This window comes from Puma concolor, chromosome B4, assembly GCF_028749965.1.
Source record: "Puma concolor isolate L17-30 chromosome B4, mPumCon1.1.hap2, whole genome shotgun sequence".
Taxonomy (NCBI): Eukaryota; Metazoa; Chordata; class Mammalia; order Carnivora; family Felidae; genus Puma; species Puma concolor.
In genome coordinates this window covers 58,986,986-59,004,697 of record NC_141673.1, presented here as the reverse complement: position 1 = coordinate 59,004,697, position 17,712 = coordinate 58,986,986, and the positions used below count along the sequence as shown (strand labels likewise).

At 53.9% G+C, this 17,712-nt stretch overlaps 2 protein-coding genes across 35 annotated transcripts in view; both read right to left on the bottom strand.

The window, feature by feature from the left end:
* Positions 1–5,601: 5,601 nt before the first annotated feature.
* On the bottom strand, positions 5,602–12,591 carry STAC3 (SH3 and cysteine rich domain 3). 2 transcript variants are annotated; one of them, XM_025926949.2, is made up of 12 exons: positions 12,367–12,591; positions 11,547–11,613; positions 11,011–11,278; positions 10,674–10,771; positions 10,130–10,202; positions 9,137–9,234; positions 7,505–7,571; positions 7,094–7,143; positions 6,706–6,791; positions 6,451–6,502; positions 6,224–6,361; positions 5,602–6,047 (listed from the first exon to the last, which is right to left on the bottom strand). In XM_025926949.2, the coding sequence occupies exons 2-12, from the start codon at positions 11,610–11,612 to the stop codon at positions 5,949–5,951; spliced, it is 1,095 nt and encodes a 364-aa protein (XP_025782734.2). In that variant the 5' UTR covers position 11,613; positions 12,367–12,591; the 3' UTR covers positions 5,602–5,948. The 2 variants fall into 2 exon arrangements, with proteins under 2 accessions (XP_025782734.2, XP_086569154.1); XM_086713028.1 differs by lacking the exons at positions 10,130–10,202; positions 10,674–10,771; positions 11,011–11,278; positions 11,547–11,613; positions 12,367–12,591 and adding an exon at positions 9,465–10,108.
* A 1,934-nt stretch (positions 12,592–14,525) lies between these two features.
* R3HDM2 (R3H domain containing 2) overlaps positions 14,526–17,712 on the bottom strand; it is a 162,120-nt gene continuing 158,933 nt past the window's right edge. For 32 of the 33 annotated variants that reach the window (XM_086713003.1, XM_086713011.1, XM_086713025.1 and 29 more), the window contains 3 exons: positions 17,090–17,187; positions 16,627–16,711; positions 14,526–15,556 (listed from right to left, as the gene is read on the bottom strand). In XM_086713003.1, the coding sequence (XP_086569129.1) occupies positions 15,216–15,556; positions 16,627–16,711; positions 17,090–17,187 (524 nt within the window). In that variant the 3' untranslated portion in view covers positions 14,526–15,215. The remainder of the gene's footprint in view (positions 15,557–16,626; positions 16,712–17,089; positions 17,188–17,712) is intronic. The other variant, XM_086713002.1, reaches the window with a different exon arrangement.

Sequence of the window (17,712 nt, the reverse complement as noted above, 5' to 3'; positions counted from 1 at the left end):
TAGCTATCCGCTAGGCTGTTAGGGTGGCAAAGCTCACTGCCACCGTCTTTGGGGAGTTGGGGTCGTAGGGACACAGGCGCCTAGTCCTAACCACCTCTCCTCACTGCCAAGCTAACTTCCATCCTCCCACCCACCTCCCTCCCGCCCCGCAGCCAAATCCGGCAGAGCTCCCCGACTTCTCCCCTCCAGAGCCCTTCTCCCCTCCAGGGCTCTGGACAGGGGCGAGTTGTGCACCCACCTCTGGGGGGTGGGGTACAGGGAAGGAAGCGACCCTTCCTGGGGGCCCCCTCCCTTTCCCGGCGCTGATACCTCCCCCGCCCCCTGCGCTGACAAGCGCGGCTGTAATTAGGCTGCGGGGTCCCCGGCTCTCCGCCTCCCTCCGGCGGATAATGAGATAAAGTGTCAGAGACACGGCGAGAACAAAGAGACAGAGACTCGCTGCGATGTGTGTTGGGGGGGCGCGGAGGAGGGGGACTGACGGGATGTCAGAACCTGGAGCAGCACAGAGCCTGGCCCTCCCAGAGCACCCGCACCTCCAGGGCCGGGCCAGGGAGTGGAGTGTCCTGTCACTCGTGCCCCCCAGCCCTCCAGTGTCCGGGACTAAAAATCAATCCTGGAGCTCGATCTCCAGGGGCAGCACATCTGGGCTGTACATCTGTCTCTGTGTGGCACAGCTGGGGCGCCAGGACGCCAACAGGGACGTCCAGCCCCTGCGCCACGCCCCTTTGCTTCTCGGGGCCTCACCCACGCTCCCGCACCATTTCTTGCGAGTTTTGGTGACCAGAGTCTAGCGCGTTCTGAACTCTCTGCCCCGCCGCTTTCCTAGACACGCCGCTGTTCCTCCTGCCGTGGGCCTCCACCCCCACTTTCCAAGCGCCTTATTACCTTATTATTGCTTCTGCTCTGGCCCTGCCAGGGCTCTTTGACCCTGCACCCGTTTCTGGTGCCAGTCTCTGACCCCTGGTCTGAGACCCTACTTCTTAGCCCCCTCCCATTTCTGGATCGTGATCTGTGCGCCGAGCTGGGACTCAGAACTCCGTGAGTTCCGGATCCCTTGTCTCCCCACCTTCCCGCACTTTCCCATCAGAAGGACTCAGGCCATGCTGATCGAGCCGGGTGAGGAACCGCAGAAGTCATTAGCTGCGGATTAGGCGTGGCCTGGGGCGTGCGGGGTCCCGTGGGGACCAGGTTCTGAACGCGAAATCGCGCCAGGACACTAATCCGCTGGCTGGCTGCACCGCTTGTCAAAAGCAGCTAGGCTGGGCGGAGCGAGCTGGCTGCTGGGGTTAAGGGCGCGGGGCGCCCCCTGGAGGTTGAGCTGCTCCCAAGCTCTCAGGGGAGGTGCCTCGGGCGCCCCCTATCGGGTCGCGCAGGCTCTGCGCCCCACCAATTTCGGGCAGGTTAAGTCAGTGCCTGGAGTGTCCGTCCACGTCCCGCCTGCGGCTCCTGCTACTCCAGCTGCCAAGGCACTGGGTCCCGCAGTCTCCCCTCTTCTGGTGTGAGGCGGGGCCAGGGGCAGGTGCGGAGAGGGAAGGGTCCATCTCCCACCTCGCCAGCTATGGGTGGCACCACGGGTTCAGGCTGGTCCCTCTTGCGCAGCTGGTCCGCTCCAGACCCTCTGCCTTCTGACCCTGCCTACCCCAGTCTCTGACTGCCCTTCTTTCTGCCTCTTTATGCTTCAGGCCCTAACTCTGTCTCTCTGTGTCTGTCTCTGTGTATGTCTGTCTGTTCCTTATCATTCTGGCTGTGTCTGTCTGTCTCTCCCTTCGCAGCTCTCTCTACCAGGCTTTGTCCTTCTGCATCTGTTTCTGTGTCTCTCTGTGTTTGTCTCTCCTTCCCTCTACATCTCTCTACCCTCTGCATCTCTCTTTACAAATGCCTGTCTGTCTCTGTCTCTCTTTCTCCCCTTTCCCATCCCCCCAGTTCTATTACTATTCTCTGGCTTGCTGCCCCTGGGGGGCTGCAGCAGTCCAACGAGACAGCCTGGGGACACCTCAGGGCACTGCCCGGGGTCCACTTCCCGGTCACCTCCACATGCCCGTCACCTCTGCGCGGCCTCCTGTCTTCCCTCTGCAGCTGTGGGGCGTGGAAGGGGCGCCCGGGGAGGGAAGACACAGGGCCCAGCATCTGCTCGGGAGCCCCGGAGCCCCTGACCCCCTCTGCCGCTATTAAGGGCGCCGGGTCCCGAGGCTCCGAGAGATGATCATGATTGCATCAGCCAGACAGCCGCGGAGCCGGGAGCCGCGCGGCGAGCGAACGAGCGAGACAAAGACGCCCGCGCCATCTGTTTATGCAAAGCTCTCTCCGCCGGGGACCCCGGCGTCCCGGTGCCTGGCCCGGCTCGGGGCACAGGGTCAGGAGCCCGCTCCTGCCCGGCGCCCCCGCCGCGCCGCGGCTCCCCCCTCCCTAGCACCCAGAGGGGCCGCGGGGCGAGCGGAACGGAGGGGGGCGGGGGTGTTGATGTGATTGGAGCGGACGCGGCTGTTTCTTCAATAATGGATGGAGATGATGCGGACGGCGGAGCCAAGCCCGCCCGGAGAGGAGAGAGGAATAGAAATGGGGAGAGGAAGGGGCGGGTGTGGGAGACTCACCCAGGCGCGCGCGCGCGCACACACACACACACACACACACACACACACACACAGGAGCGAGCGTGCGTCACACTGTCATTCGAATACACTGTCGCGCGGCTCACACCCAGGCACACGCCCACGCACAGTCACGGAGATACACACACCTGCAGGCGGAGACGCCAGAGCAATACACACTCACCGGTGGCTCTTCCTGATTTTCACACATACACAGTCCTGCAGGCAGAGACACGCGGAAATGCCCACACCGGGGCACACCCAGGCGTGAAGATCGCACAGACACACAGACATGCCAGAGCACGTATGCACACCTAGACACCCAGGGGCTAAGCCAGACAAAAATTATAGAGGTTGAGTGGGAGCAGAACAGGGACAAGACTGACAAATACATACTTAGGGCCACGGACACACACCAGGGGCACACATACCAACAACATACGCTACACCTCGTGCTCTGATATACACACCTCACATGCTCGGGTCACAGGCACGTGCACACACACACACACCAGAGGCATAAACACCCATAATCTCCAGGGACACAGACCACTACCAACCCCCACACATTCAGAGGTTCCCACCCACACATATACAGGAGCTGCTGTCTGTGCCCTCCCATGGAAGAGTATGGCAGAGAGGTCGCTGGAGTCCCAGGAGCAGGCCTTGTTAGCCTAGCCACCTAATGAGGTGTTGGTTACAGGAAGCGCCCGGGGCTGTGGACCCTGCTCCCCTGCTTGACTGACTGCTAGTTTCCTTCCTTGGCCCCTAGGGTGGGTGGTGCACACCTTGGGCCACTCTGACAACAGCCAATCCAGCCAGTCCCAACCCCAGTACTTGGGGAGAGGAGGGGGAGCAACAGAAGGACATAGGGACTCCCAGGATGCCCCACACAGCCGCGAGGCAGGCGTGGAAAAGAGGGTCACTCTGTATTCCCCCTCATTCCCCGGTACTGCCCAATCTTCCCACTGTAAGGGGCATTTTCTTTGCCGAGAGCAGGGGGCACTGCGGCGGAGTAGGGTGTGGGCTGTGTCCCGGACCCTGGTAACCCGGCCCCTCCTCCGGTCTGTTTTCAATTCAGTCCGTTCCTTGGCCCAGACTTATGACCTTTGCTGCGTGTGGCAACATCATCCATCACCTAGGCGGCCGTTTGCCGGGTGAGGGGTGTGTGGGCTCACAGAGGGTCGCTGTCGCTTCCGCCTCCCTCATATGAGTCCTACTATACGCTGGCAGGCCTGGGCTCAACGGCGGGCAAATGCTTGAGGGGAAGGTGTGATCATGGGGCTCGGTCGCGATACTGGGCCTATGTCCCCACCCCTGGCACCCCAAGAACCCGTCCTTCGAGCTTGGCACAGCCGGCCTCCCCGCCTCTCCCGCCCTCCCTCTCTCGGGCCCTTTGCTTAATTTCCTATTAACTGCTGATAAATCCAATTAAACCGCCGCTCTAATTAGGGACAGCTGCCGACTCCACGAGGCGGGGGAGGGGGTGCCCCCGAGTGTAGAGGGGGGAGAACAGCAGCTCTCTCTGCTTCTCGGCACCCCCACACCAGCATCGCCGCCCAATGAGCCAGTAAATTGGTTTTGCTTCAGCATTGTGGGGGGGGGGGGGCCCTCTCGAGGATTTCGGGGGATCTGGGTTTGAGTCGCTCATATCTCTTGATAAAGAGATACGACCCGAGACCTAGCCTCCCAGCACCGGGACCTCCGACTAACCCGCCCCCCCACCCCTTCCACCACGCCTTTCTTGGTAGGCGTATCCCGAGGAGGGATGGGGGCAAAAGGCTTGATCTGTGTGTGGTGTTGGAGGCGGATGCCTGAGATCTGCTTTTATTCCAGCCCGAGCGTGGTTACAGGGGGGGCTGCCTGAGTCTTTCTTTATGACCCCGCTGCCGCCCCCGGGCGTCCGGGACAGTCAAGGGCAAAGGGAACAGGAAACTGAACCGGGTTCTGCGTTGAGTTTTCCTATGTGCTTCCCTACCCCCACTCTGGAAGGAAGGGGGGCGAGTCCGTCCCGGGCCCTTCTCTTCCCCAGCCCAGCTGAGCCTCTGCCCTCCCCCCGCCAGCAGCAGATGGTGCCCGGGCTCCCGCTGCCAACCTTGCTAGGCGGTGCCAACCTCAGGCCTGGCAGACAACGGGCAGAAGAGGATCTCCTGACTGGCGGGGCTGACCCTCCCCCACCCGCCATCGAGCTCCAGACCCTCGGCCTGCCCTACTCCAGGGACCACCTCAGGCTGCCTCTCACTGGTCCGCTCCCAGGTCCCCAAACTCCTCGTATCCTTCAGCTCCCTTCCCCACACCTTCCCGCTCCCCGCCACCTGCCACCCTGACCGGGGCCGGCACATTTGCATATTTGCATATGCAAACAATAACATTTGCATACGGCGCGCCGCAGGGGGGGTCCCCGCGTGAGCCGGTTTGCTGTCTGCCCCGCGCCCTCTCACTCGGTACCTGTCGCAAAGGGCTGGGGCGGGGGCCGCGCGGGAGGGGTTAGGCCCCCCCCCCCCCCGGCCTCGCTCGCTGGGTTCCCAGAGGACTTGAGGAAGTGTTGTCATGGAGACGGCACGCACCCCACCCCCTCCCAGGCCCAGGGTCTCCGGCACGGTGTCTCAGGTTCTCTCCTTCCGCCCCCCTTCCCCCGCCCAGTCCCTTGCTCTCCAACCAAGATCTTGCATCGCCCCCTGGCGGCCTAGCTCGGCACTGAGCCAGGTTCCGAAATGTGAGGGGGGCTGCCCGCGGCTAACTCGCCTAGAGGTAGGGGGACCTACCCTGCAGCCAGATCTTTCTCCTAGCCGCCAGGACGCGGGGGTGGTGACTCTAGTCCGGCTCCCCTTTCTTCGCTGACAACAGAGGCCTCGCCTGGCGGACGCACCTGTCTCCCCACCTCCCACCAGCCTCAGCCCAGGTGGATGTCGGGTTACCCGATGATAGTGAGGTGAGACAGCTGGGGAGGATTCTCCAACGCTTCGTAGGTCCTCTCCTCCCTCTCCCCTCAGCCCCCAGTTAAAGAACAAACTTTTCTAACTTTTTTCAAAACTTTAATACATTCGCAACATTCGACAGTTCGCCTCCCACACCCCCAGGGCGCCTCCTAGTGGAGACGCGTTCTTTTTCCAGCTCTCAACGGCTGGGCCTGAGGAGTTGCAGGTGAGGCCGTTCTGGGTACCAGGTATCCAAGGCCCTAGGCCGGGGGAGAGAGGGGGCGGGAACCAGTCCCTTCCCAGAAGGCCCTTCACGCTCTGGCGGGCCTTCCCACCCCTCCCCCCTTCCAGCATAGTTGCTTTCGCCCCTTTCCTCCCCAGCCTCCACTGGGCCTGCCCAGAATGGGGCATGGGTATCTTCGGTCAGCAGGCGCCTGCACGCCTAAATCTCCTCCAGGAAGTCGGTGGGGAACAGCCCCACCTTGCGGCCGGTGTAGACCTTGACGTAGCCGCCGGCTTCATCTCCTTTCTGCACCACTATCTGAAGTATTAAAGGTTTAGAGAGGAGAGGAATCAAGGGAAAAGGTAGAAGAGGAGAGCAGGGGAGCCCGGATTTATGAAGGCCTATCCTAGCCCCGTTAACGGGTTAAGATCTGCAAGGAGTGTGGTTTGCCGAGGAATCTTGGGGCCTGAGGTTGGATGGGGCACCAGAGCTACCTGGTCCTTCTTGAGAGTGATCTGCCCTATTTCGCGGTTTCCCACGAAGGATCTCGTTACGCGGTGCACACGCTCTCCAGACCGGACCCGAATGATGAAGTTTGGAGGGAAAAATCCAACCTTTTCCCCTATTTTCCCCTGGAGGAGACGGGAGGGAGAATCAGTCTCTCAATCTCAGATTCTAAACTCAACCCATGTCCCACTCTAGCCTCTGCCATTTCTCTTACCCGCCACCATTCCTCATTGGAGTCATCAATGACTGTGATCTTCTCTCCAGGCCTGGAAGAGGAAGGGAGAGGCCTCTGAGAGTTAGGGAGCTTACTTATATATCTGGCTCCGGTCCAGCCCCAACAGGCTCTAAGCCCCTGATACCCCCTTTCCTTTCCCATAAGGAGATGAACTCTCCCCTCTCCACTCTCAGTACTCCCACCCCTATCCCCGCCCCCCCACCCCACCCCCTGTCCCAGTCTAAGGCCTCTCACGGGAAATCCAGATCGTCCTTCTCCAGGGCTTTGAACCGATAGAGAGCCACAAAGTAATGAGACTGCTGGAAGCCAGGCTGCTTGTGCTGGGGGTGAAAGGAGGTGATGAGTCTCTGGGCTCCTCTCTCCCACACTGAGGGGCAGGAGTCCAAGGCAGGGGCATTGTGCAGACACACTACATTCCAACTCTCTTCCACCTCCTTGAACTGAGAGGATTCTGGGGTGTGTGGGTGTGTGTGCGTGCGTGCGCACGCGCGTGCATGGTGAAGGCAGGTTAAGGGTGATGGGAACCCATGGAGTAAGTGTGAACTTCTGTGGAGACCATGAGTGGTGTCAGACCTGGGTTGGGGAGAGGACTGGGGTTCCTGCAGGGAAAAAGGAGTCTCACTTTGTCATCAGGTGTCTTCTTTTCAGCCTTCTTATCCCCTTCAGGGTTTCCTGGGATGGGAAACACCAAAATTGTCTCTAGTTCCTGGAGGGTAACCCTCATTCTTTTACCCTTCTGTTGCAGAACCTCTTTTTTTTAATTAAAAAAAATTAAGTTTATTTATTGAGTGTGGGGGGGCGGCACAGAGAGAGAGAGAGAATCCCAAGTAGGCTCTGCACTGTCAAACCCACGAACCACGAGATCATGACCTGAGCCAAAGTTGGACCCTTAGCCAACTGAGCCATCCAGGTGCTCCGTGCAGAGCCTCTTTTATCTCCAAATCTGCCATGCCCTTTGGCCCTCCATCCCCTGTTACCCAGCCAAGTCCCTGACCCTACTCCATCTCTATGGATGGAGGTGGGTGACACTCACCATCCTGGGGTTTGCCTCCCTCTGGTCTGGCAGACTCTGGCTCCTCTTCCATCATGGCTGCTAGAGGCTGGAGGGGGTACCAGAGTTAGGAAGATGCTCTCTTGGGAACCCATGCTTGCCCTGGCTCTCCAGCCAGGCCAGAGAACTATAGCATAACAGCATCTCAGGCTTGGAAGGAGCCTTGGAAGGAAATACCTGGTTCAACCACCAGCCTAATGCCCAGGCTTCCTGAAAACTTTCTGGCAGGTGGACCATCCACCTTGTGCTTGAATGTAGCTAATGACAAGGAGCTCACTACCTTACAAAGTAAGTTCATGCAATTTGAGGGCAATTCCCTAAATTAAAGCTATGTCAATCTCCCTGAACTTTTAGTACATTGGTACTGATTTGGCCTCTGGAGCAATATGGAACAAACATAGTCCCCTTAAAGGTCTGAGGGTAGCTGGTAAGTACTTCCTGCATTTTCTTCTCTAATCAGTTCCTTCAAATCACCCCCTCCCCCATGATCCTGATTCCAGGTTTTTTACTACAATGTCCGCTCCTAAAAATACTCCAGTGTGTAAGAGAAAAATGGGCAGCAGTTTTTCTAATTCCCTTAAGAGAACCTGAGTGTGCTTGCCTTTCTGGAAGCAGTCAAATCATATTGCTAGTGCCTTGTAAGTCATAGTTCATTCCACAGAAATCTCTAACTTACACCCAACCTCCATATCAACTACTCTGAGGCTAATCCCTAGTTCTGTTTTTGTGCAGTTGATTTTTTTTTTTTTTGATCCAACAACAGACATGTGCATTTTTCCTGACAAAATTTCAAATTATTGGTTTTGTGCTTTTCTTCTAGTAAGATTTTAAAATATACTGTTCAGCATATAAGTTTTCCCTCCTAGGTTTCCCACAAACTTAAGGGATAATACCATTTGCATCAGTGAGAAAAATACCCACAGGTGAGGACTGAGGACCAAATCATGCTGATAAGGTATCAGAAATCTCCCTCTAGCCAGACACTCCCTAAAGGACCTAGATCCTTTGGGCATCGTCATTCATCCAGTTTTAAGACCCCATCTAACTGCTATCCACATCAGTCCATCCTGGTTGTCCAGAAAGATACAAGGATATGCTAACAAATTCTTTGGCAGACTCAAGGCAAGTCTACGGCATTACCAGTCTAGTAATCCTATTACCGAAGGAAATGAAGTTGCTTTTGGCCACTGGTCTTGAGCATCAGTTTCCTCAACTATAAGATAAATGAGTCAGGCAAGAGGATGTTCATGGACTCTTCGTGGATTTTCATGGACCCTTCACGGCTCTAGAATTCTGATTACTTGGCATGATAAGTTTTCTTCCCCAAATCCAAAAAGCATAGCTCTTGCCTCTGTTGTCCAGCAATGCTAGGAGCCTGGGGCCTAGCCTTCAGTTGGTTCTGGTGCTTAATCTGATAGTTTCAGAAGGGAGTTTCTGAAGAACATACACACTATGGCAGTTCTTAACCAGAGGCCCTCTAAGATTGGATGCAAAAAATTTGTTGCAATTTTAGGGGAAGAGAATCCCTAGCTTCTGTTGGCTTTCCAGAGAGGAGACAGGACCTGTTCCATGGAATCTCTTGAGGGGACCTCAGGAGGAAGGTATGGTGCTCACATTTTTCTTGTCTGCCTGTCCCTTCTTCCGTTCCTTGTTTGCCATGATCACCCCAGTGCGCAGGGTTTCAAACACAGGATCATTGTGATTGGCAGCAGCTAGTAGGAGGGGAAGAATGAAGCCATTACTGGGGAAGCAGAGAAAGGCTTGGAGGAAAGAGAGACCTCCTAGGTAAGGGAGAGGCGGGATGGAGCATAGAGATACGTGTGTGCACGTGTGCGTGCGTGTAGGATTAGGGAAGGGCCAGCTGGGCATACCTAGGTCATCAATCTATAAAGCGCTCTAAAAACATCACTGGAAATGTAATGTGATGGAGAAAAATACTTACCAGCACTCCTTCCGGGCAGAGCATTCTATGATGATGGAAAGACAACTTTGCTAACAAGTTGCTTGGGAGCTGGGGAATGCTCACAATTACTATTCTCCTTCTAAGGAGAGTGGTCCTTTAAGTGCTGGCTTTTGTTCCGCTGAGTGGCATGTGCAAGCTGGGGTGCTGCCACCAGTGGGTTCTTCTTTTTTCCACCCATGCTCCTCACACAGTTCAGCCTCTCCTCCAAATAAATGTTGAGTAAATTGTCAACGAATATGTTTGTAAGAGTTGCCAAGTTATGAATCTGCCCAGGATGCCCACAGCTCTTGGTCTAGCCCTGAGACTGGTATTATTCTGTAACAAGGATGAGGATGGTCCAGAATCCTTGTTCTTGCTTAGAAATGGCTTTACATATGAAGAGCACCAATTTTGCAGCTAGGCAGATGAAGGTATCAGTCTTGGCTTTGTCTCCTGCTAGCTGTGTGGAGCCCTAGCTTAATCTCCTCTCTCTCGGCTCTAGCACAGGAATATGGGCTCTATTCAAGATGGCTAAAATATTAGGTTGAGAAAGAACCATGGGAAGTAGACTCTTTCTGTTTCAGAATTTGGCTTCCAAATCTAGAGGTGGTGCTGGGACCACCTCTAGGCTTCCCCTTTCCCTTGGGTCCCCCTGAAGCACTTACAGAGATCTTTGACACAAGCGTACTGCTGGTTGCTGTAGAGTGGGGAGCTATAGGCCCGATGAAAACCAGGGGGCTGTAGGATGGGATGGGAGAAAGCATTAGAGACAGCAAAGTAGGGCCCAGAACCCCATCTCTCCCATGAGTGCAACTTCTTCTTAGAATAAGAGATGGGCTGGGGCGCCTGGGTGGCGTAGTCGGTTAAGCGTCCGACTTCAGCCAGGTCACGATCTCGCGGTCCGTGAGTTCGAGCCCCGCGTCGGGCTCTGGGCTGATGGCTCAGAGCCTGGAGCCTGTTTCCGATTCTGTGTCTCCCTCTCTCTCTGCCCCTCCCCCGTTCATGCTCTGTCTCTCTCTGTCCCAAAAATAAATAAACGTTGAAAAAAAAATTTTTAAAATAAAAAAAAAAAAATAAAAAAAAGAATAAGAGATGGGCTGAGAAAGAAAAAGTAGGGAAATGGATATGACGACTTGGGAGGGACTAGAAGGGGGGAGCTGGCAATATGTCCCCTCCCTTCCGCTTCCTCGCTCCCCAGAGCCTACTCACGATCTTGCCGAAGCATCTTTGCATCTCCACATAGGACTGACAGTGTTCGTGGATGTTAGTTTTGCAGTTCTTACAGCGAAGCCCAAATTTGTTGTTGACTTGGGAGAGGGAAGAACATGTGGGTGAGGTTCCTGATCTCCCCTTCCCTTTGTACCAGCGCTGCTACTCTAGCTCTCAGGTCCCTTTTCTGTCTAGGACCCGACACTCTCAGTCTCTAATGTGTTTTCCTCAAGCCACCTCTTGCCATAGCCTGTCAGCTACACGCTCCTCTCCTGAGCCCTTTCCCCCGCCTCCTGCCTTCCACATCACGCTCTCTCTGCTTCCCTTCGTGACTCACGCACAATCATCCGGGCACAGACATCACAGAACTTGGGCTTCTTGAAGAAGTGATCTTTGAATTTGTGAGGCTTATCATTGACAAGCTTAGGAGGTTCTGGGGGTGGTTCCTCCTCCTCCTCCTCTTCTTCTTCCTCTTCCTCATAGATGTAGTAGATGGGCCCACCCCCAGCTCCCACTGCCTCCCCATTGGCCTGGGGCTCTGGGGGAAGCTCCATCTCCTTCGTCCCAGGAGACTCCTTCCTGAATAACTGCTTCAGCCGCTGTAGCTGAGGGAGGCAGGGGAGTGGGGAGGGGAGGAAACCCAAAGTTAAAAGAACTGTCATGCTCTCTAGAGCAGGTAAGGCTGAAGCTAAGCATTTTTCTAGCTTGCGCAAGGGGGCACACCCCAGGATCAGGAGTACTGGGGGCTGTAGGTGCTGGCTGGCGTTCTGCCAATAAAGGAGTCATGAACAAGTGAGATCAATTCAAGCATTCTTCAAGGGCTGCAGTGGGTTCCCAGCTTCCCGCACCCAGTGGTCGGAGGCCCAGACTCACCCCACTTTGCCGAGTCTCTGCTGGGGAGGAGGGCTTGGGGGACTCCAGCACCTCCTTTTCTGTCATCCTGCAAGAGGTTGGACCCACTATGGAATCTGATCCCTGACTGCCATTCTTCCTTTCCTAATTCCTGTCCCTCACTGTAGGGGGGGGGGGGGGTCCTTGAAAGGGAGACTTTGGGAGGACTTTGGTTAAACAGAAATCCTTTGACAGACTTATGAACAGAAAGATTCCATGGAGGTCCAGAGAAAAGTGCAACAGACAAAAGACTTTCCCCGCCAGTTCCTCAAACAACTAGATACCCATCCTTTCCACCCAGAGGCGCAACCTGAATTTATAGCCCCAACACGGTGCTCAAAGCTGCATGGTTCAGGGATTTTCCTACAGTTTGTTTCTCCTGGGAATCTGTGGGCAACCGAGATATGACACACATCTTCCCAGAACCCCCTTTCTTCAAGAGGCTTAATGGGTGGGTCCAGAAGCATGCCTGGAGGGATGGGCTGGGGACATGTGCTCTCCCCTACCCCTTTCTTGAGTCCCTGGGGCCCAGGGCCTAGTTCCCAGCCTGCCTCAGTCCTCAGCTATTTTAAGTTTTCAGAGTAATATGAGCCTTTCCTTCCCTTACTACTCCATTCCCTTGACCCCACCCCCACCCCACCCTCCAATCCTAGCTCTTGTCCTGGAGTAGAGTAATAATTTCACTCCTAAAACCCTAACTACTCACAGGCAAGAGAGAAACGAAGACGTTGAATAGACTACAGATTGGGGAAGCTGCGGGGAGCAGTGCTGGAAATGGACGGGGGATGAAGAGGCAACTTACGTTTGGGATTCCCTAAGTCAGTCCACAGTCTGTGGAGGAAAGAGGGAGCCCCTGGGGTCTTGATGGTGGTGCTGGGGGACGACTGGTCCTCTTCCTTGGGGGCTAAGCCCCCCCAGTACCCTCTGTACTCACAGCGGCTACCCAGACGTTATTTGTAGACCTCCTAGTCTCTCGCCTTGGTGTCAGAGCTGAAATGACAGGGCTGGAGGAAAGTGGACAGCTGAGCGCCACAGCTGACACAGAGAAATTGGACACGGGGAGGTCTGGGCTGGGCCGGACCCTGACTCCTCCCATCCCCCAAAGCCACTGTGTCCTGGTTTTTCATCTACCGTGTACAGGTCAGTTCTGGCTAAATTCAAGGAAGGGCAGTGTCTGTTCAGGCTGCATACTCACTTAGGTGACTTTGGATGACTGAACGTAAAGATGAAATTATAAACAGCCTTCCCCGAGGTCCACACACCTCTCCGAGTCCACCTGCCCCAGACCTACTTGAGGAACTAGCTTTTGATTTTTTTCAGCCACTGTCTTCCTGTGGTCATGTTTTTACACCCTCAAGCATCGATCTAGCCTCAAACCTTTAGGAAGCAAAGGCTGGAAACTGGTGAGAAAGGAGACTTTGAATTCTCAGAGGTCTCCTGTCAGCCAGACTAGATTGCATTCTTTATCCATTGGTGGTTGGAGGGGTACCTTGCTGCCATCCTGAAAGGGAGTGTAGACCATGCATAGTACTGCTTTATTCTCTCCAGTGCCCCCTGAGACATCCTTCCCCCATTCTAAAACCTTATCCCCTGGGTGAAGTGAAGGGACTTCTCTGAGCTACTGAAAAAAGCCAGGATGGGACTTCCACCTGAGGGGCTCTGGGAGAGTAAGGGTCTAATGGTCAGGTAGAGATGGTCTCGTTAACACTGGACAGAAGGCAAAAGCTACCACACAGGGTTTTTCCTCCTCTGTAAGCAACGTCTGCTTCTGCTTCTCCATGAGGACTGTAAACTTTTGGAGGTAGGACAGCCAAGCCCCACACTTCCTAAATCATTTTGATTCCTGATTCCGCTTCCCTCATCTGATGCCCTGGTATAGGAGCTTATGGGTCAATGAGATATCTGACATTCTTGTCTCACAGGGCTGTGGCCTTCTCCTACTCTGGGTTGTGACATGGCTGAAAGAGGAGTTACTCCTCGGATCTCAAAGGAGGGCCATTTGGAGGTGGTCATGTAGTGCTGCTTTATCCCTTGTATCTGTAAGAAGTAAAGGATTACGTTGGAGGTTGGGTCAGACCAGCCTCAGAGGAGCCTGGCTAGACTGCTACCCAGACCCAAGCGATTTCCAGGGTAATGTACTTTGTCACTTCTGTCACTGCTCTTTTTTATTTTGTTAAGGGGTAGGTGAGATGGAAAAGGGGCTGCTGGATGGCTCTTAATGGCCCTGGTCTGACAGGCTGCACGACAACAGGGCTAGCTTTGAGAAGCCTCAGAGAGAGGAGAAGCTCCAACCATGCAGGTGGATAACGTGTTTTTCACCTTTCTTCGGTTGCATAGGACAGGGACTGCTGAGCATGCCTGGGTGATACAGTATCTTGACCCTTCAACTGATGTAGCTTTTATATAAGAACATCCGTTTCTGTTTGTCATAGAACCCAATCCTCTAGCTTTCATATTATAAAAGGCCCAAGTCCTCCATCCCTGAAGAGTTTTCAGAAGATCGGATGCTGGATACATATCCAGATTGTTGAGGCCACCATCTCAACCTGGTTCTGGATCTCACTCACCCTCCACAGCTCAGCCAGGAGGGCCCGAAATGAGTATCACAGAATTAACATAGTAGAAGGAACCTCAGAGATAAGCAAGTTAGTTCAAGTCTCCTATTTTACTAATAAAGAGTCAGACAGAGGTCAGGAGTTGCAAATGGATGTGCTTGATGAAACCACACTTAGTGGCAGAGTTGGGAGAGCCCAGAACAAAGGTCCCATTAGAGATCCAGCCATCTATCAGAATCACCATGTACAAGGAGGAGGATGGGATGCAGGGAATAGTGTTAGGAAGGTATGTGTGCATATGTTAAAGAAAACATGAAATTTCTCCGACAAGCTGTGGGGCTGTACCTACCTAGGACCTCCAACCCCCACCCACACCGGGTCAGCAACAGAGAAACAGGGACTGACGTCCAGTGACAGATTTTTTTTTTTATATTTAAAAACAAAATCAACCTCCCCCCAAATAACCCCCCAAACAAACAAAAAATCAGATTAAATAAAATTTACAGTGAATATACCCAGCAAACATCTGTATGTGCAATTAAATACTGTCTGTTACTGCGGCACGAACCTCAAACAAACAATATACAAGTGTTCTGGGAGGTGGGGGAGGCCCAAGTTTTAACTCTTTGGGGTTTGGGGAGACAAGATGGGGGAAGTGAGAGAAAGGGGAAATCAATTTTGCTTTTCTTAATTCTGTCCATATAAATATATTCATAAAGACCAGAAATGAAAAGGGAGCTTGGGATGGTAGAGAAGATCGAATAGGGGAGCATGGGACCCTCCCAATTCTACCTGACCAAAAAATATGAAAAAAATTAATTTCATGGTGGGAGAAGAGATAAAAAATGACAGAAGAGGATGGGAAGGAGAGGGCAGCAAGGGGGGCCAACCAGGGAAAAAGAAGGGACCCATGGCAGGGGAGCGAGGAGTCCAGTGCCAGTGTGAGTGTCTGTTTCCATCTTCATCCCCACTGTCTTAGGCTCCAGTTCAGTGTCTGTCACCTTTCTTTCTGCCTCTGTCCGTAGTCTGTCAGGATCCCTCGACCCCCTCCGCCCTGCCCCCACCCCTACTGTGCCGGTCCCTTCCCCTCCTCCGTTTATTGGGAGCTGGCTCGCTCCAGGATCCTCAGGTCATAGTTCTTTTTGGCCACTCGAAGTTTGAAGCGACTCACGGAGTTGTTGAGGCGAAGGGAGGCATTCTGGGCAGCCAGGGGGCTGGGAAACACAGCCACGATGGTGTACAAGGCAGCGAGGTCCGCGTGGCGGCCATTCTCAGCAGTCCCACCGTTGTCCCCCCCGCCCCCGCCAGGCAGCCCCTGAGCATCCTTGAGCCACTGGATCTTGGCGCCAGACATGGCAAGCTGAGTGAAGAGTTTGTCCGCCTCAGTCCGAGTGATGCCCTCAGGGAGATCTGTCACCTCCAGCACCCGGCCCAGGACTGGAAGGGGAGGAGAGAGGACATGGTTGTGAGAGGTGACAGTACAGAGGACTGGAGAGTGGCCAGCAGAGAAGCAGGCAGCTGATCCAAGTCTATAGATGACATCCTCAAAGCCTGGCTTTGCCCACTTAACCCATTCCTCCTTCCCCAAATCAAGCCAACACCCCACCATCTAGGCAACTAGGAGAAACAAAGAAACCTTTTTCTTCTCTTGGACCAGAGATGTAGGCAAGAAGAAACTGGGGATCAGAATCCTAGACTTCAGATCTGGAGACCTACACTTCAGTTCTTCCACAAAGTCGGTAACCCAAGCTGAAATATATCGCATAGTCCCCCTCACAGAGGCTGGCCCAAAGAGATCCCTCTTTCTTATCATCTAGGGAAGTCCATTTCCCTTCCTTTCCTAAATAAGCAAACCACTCTGAATAGGGGTAATCGGGTGGGTGCCTGCGTGGCTCAGTCAGTTAAGCACCCGACTCTTGATTTAGGCTCAGGTCATGGATCTCACAGTTCGTGAGATCAAGCCCTGTATCAGACTCTGCAATGACAGCATGGAGCCTGCTTGGGATTTTCTCTCTTCCTCTCTCTCTGACCCTCCCCAGCTTGAGCGCACACACGTGTATGCTCTCTCAAAATAAATAAATAAACGTTAAAAAAAAAAATAGGGGTAATCTGAGAGACCTTGTATGCCTAGTGTGGAAGGCCTGCAAGGGGGCTACTCCCCCATTCTCTTGTCAAACTTCTCCTTAAAAAGGCCTAGGACTACAAGGTAGATATCCTAGATTAGGGTCAGGACCACTCCCACAAGACTCTCTGTTAATAGGTTCAGCACTGTTGACCACTGTTGTTATTCTCAATTTTTACCATCACCTTTCCAAGCACCTGAAATGGCTTGGTAAGGAAGACTGAGGGAGATACTTCAATTCCCCAGTTTCTCCCTGCTCTTGAGTACCAAAGAGTCCTATTTCTATTCCCTACCCTAAGCTGGTTTTTCCCACTGGTCCTGGGCTGGTGATGCAGGCTGAAGGGGTGAGCACCTTCTCTTGGGGATTCAGTGTCTTGTCACTCACCAACGTCTGTTGTCCCCAGGTCAGTGGAGGCAGATTTGAGTGCTTGTCTCTTGCTCCGGTTTCCATGCTTCAATCCACTCTGTCCCTTCAACATTCAAAAGATAACTCTCATCCCAGGTAAACAATACTGACTGCCTTGCATTCTAATGTCTGTCTGGGAGATTAAGGAGCAGTACCCAACCCTGAGAACTCGCCCCACCAGGCAGGCGACTGGCCAGAGTGGCCACTTAGAAACAAAGAGTCCCTCCTCCTTAGCATTGGGGATGGGTGGAAAGACTGAGTGTGGGAGAGGGGTAAGGCATCCCCACTTTGTCCATTCTCACTGTGCTATGTCCCCTGTCCACCCCGTTGGTTGAGGTGGATGGCATAGAGATGGGGCCATCCTGGATGGATCCTCCTGGGTGGGGTGGGGTGGGGTGGGGAGGGCTCTGACGGTCCTCAGGCTGACGGTGGACACCCTCACCTGATGTACCGTGTACGTCGACTGGCCATGGAGCAAGGGAGGGCAGATGGACAGATTGTACTGTAATGGCTGGCCCAAGAGGGAGTAGCGCCCATCACCTAGGGAGGAAGAGCAGATGGTTTTCTGGGAGTTAGGACTTCATGGTATGACTTTTAGGAAACTTTAGAGGGCTTTGGAGATAGATGGCAACAATGCATGCTATTCTTACTTCTTCTATGATAAGAGTGCCCATGTGACTGACTGAAGAGTTGTCTCTCTTCCTAAACCGCTTGGCCCTTAGCTGTGTATCTCATGTAAATGGGGCTTTTAGGTTCCTTTATTCTTAAAGAAGGGCTCTGTCCACTGCAGACAAACGGCCCAGGAGAAAAATCTATAGACCCTTATGAATATGTTTCTTTCATCTCTTCCTTCCTTCCTTCCTCCCTCCCTCTCTCCCTCCCTTCCTTTCTCCCTCCCTCCCTTCCTTTCTCCCTCCCTTTCTTTCTTTCTTTCTTTTTCTTTCTTTCTCTCTCTTTTTCTTTCTTTCTCTTAGGTAATTTCTATGCCGCAAATGGGGCTTGAACTCACGACCTTGAGATCAAGAGTCGCACGCTCTACCGTCTCAGCCAGCCAGGTACCCCTAA

Excerpts from the sequence above, each read along its gene's own strand:
- STAC3 (XM_025926949.2), bottom strand. The coding sequence starts at position 11,612 with ATGACAGAAAAGGAGGTGCTGGAGTCCCCCAAGCCCTCCTCCCCAGCA. Across the intron at positions 11,279-11,546 it reads CAGAGACTCGGCAAAGTGGG|CTACAGCGGCTGAAGCAGTT; the intron begins GTGAGTCTGGGC and ends TGCCTCCCTCAG. Across the intron at positions 7,572-9,136 it reads GACAGGCAGACAAGAAAAAT|CCTCTAGCAGCCATGATGGA; the intron begins GTGAGCACCATA and ends TACCCCCTCCAG.